Source organism: Rhineura floridana, chromosome 1 (assembly GCF_030035675.1).
Source record: "Rhineura floridana isolate rRhiFlo1 chromosome 1, rRhiFlo1.hap2, whole genome shotgun sequence".
In the NCBI taxonomy this organism is placed as follows: domain Eukaryota; kingdom Metazoa; phylum Chordata; class Lepidosauria; order Squamata; family Rhineuridae; genus Rhineura; species Rhineura floridana.
The window spans coordinates 120,620,481-120,630,864 of record NC_084480.1 but is presented as its reverse complement, the minus strand read 5'-3'; the positions used below and the strand labels follow the sequence as shown (position 1 = coordinate 120,630,864).

The following is a 10,384-nucleotide window of genomic DNA, read 5'->3' as shown; positions in this document are numbered from 1 at the left end:
AGAAGAAGCAGAGTTGGGGATTGTTGTGTCTGAGCAGGAGCGTACGGAAGGGGGGCAGCCTTCTCTCCAGCCAGTTCCCATGAGTAATGCCCTTTCCGAGGAGCCGCCCGCGCCGCCCCCAGTTGACGCAGAGAACTTGTGGGAGGAAGCTTTGGAGTCAGTGCCAGTCCCTCCTTTTCCAAGCAGTTCCCAGGAGGATTTCAGTGTGGCACCGCCTCCTGACCTCGAGCCTGTTGCTCGGCAGCAGGTGTCTTCGGGTGAGCAGTTGGAGGCGCGCCCCCTGTCCCCTCGTTCCCGCCGCCACGAGAAACGGACAGGGCAAAGGCAGGAATTACGAAGGAGTCAGAGATTACGTTCAAAAACATTTCCTATATAAGTCCGCCGCTCCCAGGGGGGGTTCGTTGAGTCAACTTCCTTCACACGTCGCAGAGCATGTCTAGAGTATAGTTAGGGACTTTAGTGAGTTAGTGTATAGTTTCCATGAAGCGCAATGCCTTTGATGTATCCATTACTCTAATAAAACGAGATTTACTTGCACACACACCTCAGCCTCATTCTTTCGGCTCTGGATTGGACACTCGCAGTGGACTACATTGCAGGGCTGTTGTAGTCTCTCTCACAGCCACAGACCCTTCAGCTGTTAACTGTGGTATTTCTTCTTCCTTTTCTAATTTCACGTCTTTTTTGGGTGGCATCCTCCAGTAGGTCCTCTATTTTTCCTTGGGCAATCTTCCCCTTAATATTTGAAATTCATCTTACCACCCTTATATAAAGCCAACAAGTAGCAACAAAAAGGGGAGGGGATCCTCATAACACATCATTCACAGCAATCAGTTCCTCTGTATTTTTATCGCTATTGTGAAGTAAACGATCAATTCAACAGAGAAAAGGGGGAGAGGGGTTAATTGGTTGGTGATGGAAGCAGGCGGCCGACAGCACCACAGTTACACAGCACTCGCCATCATAACACCACTCCACCCCAAATGACCTTTTAAAGCCATCCAAGTTGGTAGTCCTCACTACATCATGTGGTATCCCGGGCAGGGATGCTGCATTTTATGTTAGTTACCTTTTATCCGACCAAATTCCCCAAGTCTCAATCAAGGTTGCGAGTTTCTGTGCTGCAGCTATTACATGCCGAAGAGCACTGTTAACTCAACAGCTCATACAGACTTGAGAATCGGCTTTTAAACAGTTTGTTTTAGCATGAAAAATGTTTGTACTGTACTAATATCTTTATGATGTTTTGATCTTTTGTATTTTTATGCTGGTCTCCGACCGTAATAAATCAAATCAATCAATCATCATGTGGTATTATTTATTTATTTATTACATTTATACCCCGCCTTATGGCCAAAAGGCCCTCAAGGCGGCTTACAAAAGAAAACAAACATAACAATACATCAATAGAACATAATACATCAATAAAACAATACAATTCTCAAAATTAAATAACAATTCTCAAAATTAGATAACAAATAACATTATTAAAGCAAATTATAGGAGTACGTTTCAGTTTCATTTCTCCCAAATATTTCAACATTTAGCTTCACTGGATGACCTCAGTGGGTTATAGTATTATGAGAGAATGAGAAAAAGGTCATTTTCTCAACACCATGCATAGTTTATACACTTCTGTCATGACCCCCTCCCCCAGAGCTCCCTCTCCATTAAACTAAAAAGCTCCAACCATTGTAACCTTTCTTCTTAGGGGAGTTGTTCAAGCCCCCCTGGTCATTTGGATTGCACTTTTCTTTCCCAATTAGCATCGGCAGGATAATTTTTAACCGGGGGGGGGCATCACTGCCTAAGTTAAAACGAGCAGGAACTCCTGTCTATGTTATGTGACGAAGTACTCTACGAACATAAGAGCCCTGCTGCATCAAGCCAAAGGCCCATCTAGTTCAATCCAGAGGTGTAATTGTCCAGGGACTTAGGGGAGCCTTACTTTTTGGGGAGCAGGGTCCCGATGTCTCCAGCATCCTATGAGCCAATCAGCATGAAAGGGGTGTGTGCTGGTCACTGAAAAGAATCTTCTAACATGCTTCCTTGTCCTTTCCTGCTGATTGGAGCCAATCATAGTGAAAGGAAGTGAGTCAGCCACTGAGAAGACTCTTCTCAGTAGCCAACACTCCCCCTTTCATGCTTATTGGCTTCTAGGGACATCTGTCACTGTGGAAGAAGAATTAATAAGGATCTCATTCTCAACCCAGCAGTCAAAAAAAGAAAAGAAAAAAGAGGATTGGAGGAGGGGTGGCCCTTACTATCATGAAGTGACCCTGCACTTCTGAATTTGCCATTACGTTACTGGTCCAATCACACCTGGATTCAGAGCTTGGAAAAGTTACTTTTTTGAACTACAACTCCCATCAGCCCAATCCAGTGGCTATGCTGGCTGGGGCTGATGGGTAGTTTTAAAAAAGTAACTTTTCCAAGCTCTGCCTGGATTTCGCTACGGGCAGCTCTCAGTGCAACTGGGGGCGGGGAGCGGAAATACACTCTGAAATAACCAGGAGGGATTTTTCCTCGAATATATAGCAATTGCCACTCTAACCTTTTCCTATCTCTATCGAGTCGCCAGGAGCTGAGCTGAAGCGGGCCGAGCAGGCTTGTTCCTCTCAGCCTACAGTCTCGCGAGATCCCGTCTAGAGTTTATGTGACTTCCGTCTGAGCGGAAGCGCGGCCTCTTTCCCGTGGTGGATCCGAGGCGAGCGGTCGCGTCAGCGCGATGAAGGTAACAGTTGGAAGTTGATATTGGCGGTAAATTCTCTTCCCCCCCCCCCAATAGTTACGTTGATAAACGGAAGGCTCCGAGGTGGAGGCGATGCAGCAGGAGTTGGGCGAGGGGACGTTGACCCGGGGGCGGATGGAGGCGGATTCGGGGAAGCGGCGTACGGTAGTGGAAAGTGAAAACGAATGGTGCCTTCCTTCATTTCTCTGAGCAACAGCTCTGGGAAGGAGCTCGGGCCAGTATCCTCTCATCGCCCTTCAAATCCCCCCATTTTACGATAATTTTACTAATGCTACTTGCGTTTGGACGTTCGTGCCAGTTTCTAGGCCTCATGGAGGACGGCCTCCGGTTCTTGTGGTCGCTTTCGGCGCTCTGGACCTGCTGGCGTCCTTTTCTATGAGTTCTTTTTCTTCCCCTCCCTTGTAGCTGAACATTTCCTTCCCAGCCACTGGCTGCCAGAAACTCATCGAAGTGGACGATGAGCGTAAGCTCCGCACCTTCTACGAGAAGCGGATGACGGCTGAAGTATCCGCAGATGCTCTTGGGGAGGAGTGGAAGGTAAGATTGAGGAGGTTTCGTGTCATAGGCTTTACTGTGTGTGGCTTCTGGCAGTACTGGATACTGGTGCTGACTGGGAAAACAGCAGGGCAACTAGACGGAGGGGAGAAGGAAGTTTCAGGAAGGGATTGGATGTCGAGGTGGATGTTGGCTCTACCCCGGATCATCCATATTCAGAGCTGGGGTGTGCTGCCTTCCTAAGGGCCCTTGCTGATCCACGTTGGGTATGGACTTGGGAAGCTGCTTGAAGCTGAATAACACTGTTGGTCCATGTCACTGGGTATTGCTGCCTGGCAGGTTCAATATTTTGGGATTAGTTTTCCCCAACTCACCCACAGATCCCAGGGATTGAACCTGGGACCTTTGGAGTGTGAAGCTACCTCTGAGGTATGGCTCTCCCCCAAGGTTTTTGTGGGGATCCCACTGCCCCACTGATAGGGGAGGAAAGGAACTCAGAGTTGCTGCTTGCTTATGACATTTCATGGTTTTACTATTTTAAGAAAGGCGGGAGAAATCCCATTCATCTTCAAATGCTGTTGTTCTAGTACTGCAGGTCCACAAATCTTGCATGCGGTAGCAAGCTGTTTGCATGAATCTCTGCATGATCGCTTGTATGTCAATGCTGAGTAAGCAGGGGGACTAAAATACACAATGTTAGGTCTTTGGAGTGGGTTGACAATTGGAACACTGCTGGAAAAATGATCTGGGGAGATGTGTGAAAAAATGCTACAGCTTGTAAATGGAGTTTACTGAGCTTGTGACTTTTGGGGAGCAAATCTGCTTCTGCTCGCTCAGGGTGCAAACTTAATTGGTTTCTGCAAAGCAGGGAATCTGCTGATAAAGTAACAGCAATTTTGTTTTATGTATGGTCTGATTGTAGTGAACATGTGCATACCCATTTGCCCAAAAAGTTTTGAGGTGCGGTCAGGGGAGGAATCAAAGTCAGCTCTGCTTGGATAATTAGGCTAACATGCAGAATTTTTTAATGCTGTGTTCTATAGCATTGGGGTTCAAACTGATCAGGGAAATCATTGGATGGTGAGGAGTTTATAAGTTGTTCCTCCATGACCTCAACCCCAGAAGCTCAGTACTGTTAGACAAGGGTCCCTGAAAGATGGCTTGCGCAACACTCCTCCTTTTCCTTGGGGCAGTACTGGCTGCCTTACAAAACATATTCAATTCCTGTGATGCTCTGTGAGAGCAAGCTGTAGAACACACTTTCCAGAATTCTTTGCAGTGGGCAGAGTTTCCATGCAGGTAGATCAATGTAGAAAGGGTAGGGAGTTTTGAAATCACATCCCTGTAGGAATAAAAAAAATCCTATTTAGAGCAATATCTGTTTCATTGGAACGGGGCTTCTTGTTCATGTGTTAGATAGACATTTCAGTGCAGGACATGAGGCATTCAGAATTGTCACATATGGGGTCTTCTAGGGAAAAGTTTCCATCTTAAAATAGCAGACTTTGCACATCAGAAATAAAGTCTGAATTTGCTTTTAATTGCTGTACTTGAGTGTTTTCTTTACATTCAAGACAGATTCTACAATATTTATAAAGAAGAATAATCAATAAGAATAATATAATAGTATTATAGGTTTGGGGATAGTTAGAACGTTGATCGAAGGAATTCCAGCAGCTATCAAAATGAGGATGGACAATGCCACTTCTACTAGCATAATTCATTTTATGTTTAGGTGCTTCTATTGCCTGCATATGGGGAAAAGAATGAGAAAATGCCTTTAGGTTTTAAAAAGTGCTCTTGAGAGAAAGGTCTAAGCTCTTCTTTGTTTCAGGGATATGTTGTCCGCATCAGTGGTGGCAATGACAAACAAGGCTTCCCCATGAAGCAAGGCGTCCTGACTCACGGACGTGTCCGCCTGCTGCTCAGTAAGGGTCACTCATGTTATCGCCCCAGGAGAACTGGAGAACGGAAACGCAAATCTGTTCGAGGCTGCATTGTTGATGCCAACTTAAGTGTCTTGAATTTAGTCATTATAAAGAAAGGTAAGGACTGTGAACTGCTGGTATTCTTTGACACAATTGTAGCACTTATAATTGTGTGATCTCTACCTTTTAGGTAAGTGTCAAGTATGTTGAACATTCAACAGGCTTATCTCTTTGATTGCAAAGTGTGTTCAAAACACCAACATCTGCTCTTGCCCATTGCTGAGATTAAAGCTAGACTGGGGCCAGCAACGTTTCTCATCAGCTGCATCTGATGTGGGTTTCTTGTCGGATTCATTTGTGTCCAACTTTAAGGTTGCCACCAATAGGGCTTTTTATGAAATTGCCCTTGGTAGCTGATTTAACAGCTGTAAATTGATGCAGCCTTTTATCAGTAGGAATAAATCATACCGGTGCTTAAGCATCTGCACACTTGATTACCCTCTGGGGATAATTCAAAGTGTCAGGAGTGTTTTAGAACTATCTTTATATCTAATTAAGCTACTAGAAGTTGGGTTTTTAGAAAATGTACTTTGTGTGATCTGGGCTATGACATGGCTTCAAATGTGCTTACTAAATGTTTAGTGACCAAGATGCTGTGTCTGAATGGAATTTTTTGTTGCTGCCGCCAGTGAATTAAGGGAAGAAAACGAGGCTGTAGGAAATTCTATATTGCCTGTGATAGAGAGCAAAAGTTAATGAGAATAATGAAGACTTGGTGGCTCAGGTTTTCACTTGCATTTGAAAAGGATAGACTCTGGAAGGCTAGAGTCTCAAATGTGTGGGGAGAGGATCTTGGCTTTTGAGTAGAACTCTTACTAAAAATAATATTAGCGGTCTGGCAACTTCTTTAGGTGAGAAAGATATTCCTGGATTGACAGACACCACTGTGCCTCGTCGACTTGGTCCCAAGAGGGCTAGCAGAATCCGAAAGCTGTTTAATCTCTCTAAAGAAGACGATGTTCGTCAGTATGTTGTGAGAAAACCATTGAACAAAGAAGGTAAGAAATGGAGAAAATGTCTTAGTTATTTTTGTTGTGATAAGTGTATCAAGTAAAACTAGTCCATGACCATATATTTACGTCCAGTCAACAGACAATTTAAACCACGGTACTTTCATATTGATACTACTCCTGTGTGTATACATAGATGTAGTCATACTCCCTGCTGCTGATGCACTTGGCTACTCTGTTTGGAGCATGTCAGAATGGGTTCTTCCATGGCACTACATACATACATACACACACACATACACACACGGCTCCATCACATGTTGCATGCAACACTTTTTTTTGGCACGTTTCAGTCTGGAAGAGGAACAAATGCAGAATATATTTTTTTTCAGAATAACTGTATATATGCCAGGCAAGATTTAGTTTTGGTGGGAGAGAAACTGGGTGAACAGCTGTGCAACTGTAATTTCTTTGTTCTGGACATCAGAATAGCTGTCCTGTTGATTACGCTTATGTCTGTCCTTAGGCAAGAAGCCCAGGACTAAAGCACCCAAGATCCAGCGCTTGGTAACTCCCAGGGTTCTCCAGCATAAGCGCAGGCGTATTGCTCTGAAGAAGCAACGTACTCAAAAGAACAAGGAAGAAGCTGCAGAATATGCCAAGCTTCTGGCTAAAAGAATGAAGGTATGCTTAGTTCCATACTTTAGCACCACATACTTGGATTCTGAGCCCATTTCATACTCAAGGCAGATAACATTAACTTTTTGATGAAAGCCATAAATACAGTTTCAAAGCTTATTGGCTGCTTTGAACTAGGGATGAGGAACTTTTTTCTGCCCAAGGCTGCATTCTTTTCTGGACAGTCTTCTTGGGGCCAGTGTCTACACACAAATACCCCTCCCTGTCCTTCATCAGGGTAAGCAAGAGGTATTAATCAGAGGTGAGGGACACATTCCAGCCAGACAGAAACATTGGATGGGGAGAAGCAGGGCCAGTAGGGGATGTGACTAGGCAGGGTGTCTAGCCTGGGAGAGTCCAGGGCTAAATAGAGAGGCTTGCAGGCCATATTTGGCCCCAGAGTTTTGAGGTTCCCCACCATGGCTTTTTAAACAAATCCAACTAACACTTTCTAGTAGAATGATGTTTGCATATTTTGTCACTGACAGCTATCTGGAAGTTATTTGGATAAGAATTACACTGTGGTAATGGAGGAAAGGTGGATGCTCCAGGTGTACAGGAATATATAGCCATCAGGCATTCTGACACCATGGATAGTAATCACGTGAAGCAGGGACTCTCCTGTATTTGTTGAGGCTCCCTGTGTGTTGTAGAACACTGGTAAACAGTTACCCTCTAATTTGTGGGGGGGGGAAACCAAAATAAGGGATGTGGAATGAGCACATACATCTCCACATCTCTTTATGTGATTACTGCTTAAAATGCTTGAAGACGACTTAGGAATTTACAGAATGCAACTACATATTTTAAGTCAACTGACACACTTGTTTGCATGAGTATGTGGCACCTTTTGTATCTCGTTGCTCTCTTTTTAGGAGGCAAAGGAAAAACGGCAAGAACAAATAGCTAAGAGGCGTAGACTTTCTTCTCTGAGAGCCTCCACATCTAAATCTGAATCAAGCCAGAAGTAAATGATGAACTGTGTTTCTAAAATCATTAAATAAAACTTTTATGGTGAGAGTGAGCTGTTTTCAATTTTTAAAAATACACATTTGTCAGTGTAATGTTTAACTGTAGTGTTCCTTTGCCACATTGTCAGGGGTGCAAAACGAATGGCTATTTGAGACAGATTTCTCTCCTCACTGGCGACAAGGTGGGGAGTTTAGTTTCTGTGACCTTCAGTGTTCTGTGTTTTGGATGTCCTTTGTTTATCTTCCTCTTTTTCTGTCCCCTGCCATCCTTGTGGCAATCTGGAAGCCATTGGCCAGTTCCCGTCTTTTGGCATAGTGCGAAACTACAGTTAACTGCAGCCTCCTGCTTGTTGTGCCACTCATGCAAAGGGAGCAGCAAAACAACTGCAAGCAGCTTGTGATTTGTTATGTTAAAACATTAACTGAGAAAATACATAAAAAAGAAACGAGTAAATAATTCAATGCATACAGAGAAAAAAAGATGCAAGAACAATAGGAAACCAATACGATGGGGTCATAAACAATTTTAAAAGTTAATGCTTGCCATATAAAGTCAAGTTTATCTTTAACAAGTTTTCAAATTTGTAATATAATTTTAACAAGCAGAGGAGAAAAAAAGAATGGGTTTTATTTGGATGCACGCAAGGAGTGATTGGCTTTTTACCTCTTGCATCTTATTATCTTACTATTCACAACTCCACGATACATAAGTAAATAGATAATTAGATACTGCTCTTTACTCACCTTCCCATCCGTTGCAGTATATTACAGCTTCAGCTTCACAATTTTTACAATTTACCCAGCAATACCTGTGGTTCCATCTATTCCTGCACTTTGACAAGTCCGTTACAAACAGTGCCCATCTCTTTGGCATCCTTCTCTAGTTCTGATGTTAGTTGATTTTAACATTGAAACATGCTCCTATAGCTTGTTAATCCAGGTGTCCAATGATGGGGGATTCATTTTTTTCCAGTGTGTGGCAATTGTGAGTCTGGCAACTGTTAACAAATAAGTAACCATCTCTGTCTTCACTTAAACTAGTTTTAATAAAGTTCAGCAATACAGCAAAATTATTACAGGCTACACTTTACCTGCAGGTCCTGTAACAACAAAGGATCTGCAGGTAAAATGTAGCCTGTAATAATTTTCAAAAAGGCTTTTATTTTTGGACAGGACCAGAATACATGAATGATACCAGCTAGTGTGCTTCTGCATCTCCAACAATTGTTATTACCTTGTTGGATATACTTGACTCACTCTTGCCAGGGTTAAGCACCATCTAAATTGCAGTTTATTAGTGTGGCATTTACTTGTTTGGGTATTCTCCATAGCTATCTCCACACATTTGGAGATATAATATGATCCAAGTTTCTTTCCTATTTGGTGTGCTAAGGATTAGATGTTTCATTCAGATTCGTGATTGTCTTGCGTATTCTGCCCAAAGGTTTAGAGTTGTTCTGTTGATAACATTTCAATAATTTCTGTATATTCTTGTATTTGACCGTACTTGGATAGTTTAATTCCATCATAGTAATTTCTCTGTTTTGTGGTTTCTCTGCTTATTAAACTAGTGTTTGATCATGTAAACTCTGCTCATGTAGAAAAATTAAGGTTACCATCACTTGCACTGAGCCTTTCCTGACCTTTGGGTCCCTAGATGTTGCTGGACTACAGTTCCCATAATTCCTGAACATTGACTATGGTGGCTGGGGTTGATGGGAGTTGTTGTCCAGCAACATCTGAGGAGTCAAAAGTTGGGAAAGGGTTACTTATTTCAATTGCCAGGGTGGGACAGCTGTAGTCTGCTCTCTACAACCACTCGTGTTTTGTTATAAAGTGAGTCAGGATAGAATATCATTGTGCATGTCGGTACATGGAGATTGACCAACTGTTGTGCTGTAAGTTGCTTGTAGCCTCACATTTGCCATCGTCTCAATTCACTCTTAACTCTGTATGATAGAAACTTCCAAGAGCTGAAGGTTAACTTTCAGCCAGGCAGGGGAAATTACCCCATAACTCTCCAGTCGCTGCTGTGCAAGTTCAGCCTCCTCCCCCACCCCCTAACCTCTTGTTTGGAAGTGTGTAGTATGGAAAGTTGACCAGCATATAGGGGAAAGATCTGAGTTGTCAAAAGTAGTGAAAACCCTTCATTCATAACCTACGATGACTGGGAAAAGACCTGCTATAATAATATGGAGCAGTAACTTGGGCAAGACAGACCTAAAAGAATCTCAAACTTGTTACAAATAGCAAAAGGCACCCATGATAAATTTCGTAGGGAATAAACCTAATTTTTAATCCTGTGAAATTGGGGAAGGAGTTGATGGAGCAGGTGGATCCTCCAATCAGCTATGGTCATACAAGCTTGGGTGTACCTATAGGGGCAGGCACTGTTTTGACATTTGGGACATATGATGAGCCCAGCATGCTGGAAGTAAAAAAAAAGGGGGGGGGAGGGAAATCCTCAGTAATGACACACTGTGTATTTCCAGTTAGTCTTTATTGTTTTAGGTCTGTATTAGCCCAGAATGCAGCAGTTTCCAGAGTACA

The 10,384-nt window shown here is 43.1% G+C and overlaps 1 protein-coding gene across 1 annotated transcript; it reads left to right on the top strand.

Moving 5' to 3' along the window:
* The first annotated feature begins 2,626 nt into the window (after window positions 1–2,626).
* Window positions 2,627–7,883, top strand: RPS6 (ribosomal protein S6). Its single transcript, XM_061630742.1, has 6 exons — window positions 2,627–2,734; window positions 3,158–3,289; window positions 5,082–5,292; window positions 6,087–6,233; window positions 6,712–6,869; window positions 7,739–7,883. Exons 1-6 carry the CDS (start codon window positions 2,729–2,731, stop codon window positions 7,832–7,834), a joined length of 750 nt encoding a protein of 249 aa, XP_061486726.1. The 5' UTR covers window positions 2,627–2,728; the 3' UTR covers window positions 7,835–7,883.
* The last annotated feature ends 2,501 nt before the right edge of the window (window positions 7,884–10,384 follow it).

Coding starts and splice junctions, on each gene's coding strand:
- RPS6 (XM_061630742.1), top strand. Junction 3,290..5,081: donor CTCTTGGGGAGGAGTGGAAG/GTAAGATTGAGG, acceptor TCTTTGTTTCAG/GGATATGTTGTCCGCATCAG. Junction 5,293..6,086: donor TTTAGTCATTATAAAGAAAG/GTAAGGACTGTG, acceptor CAACTTCTTTAG/GTGAGAAAGATATTCCTGGA.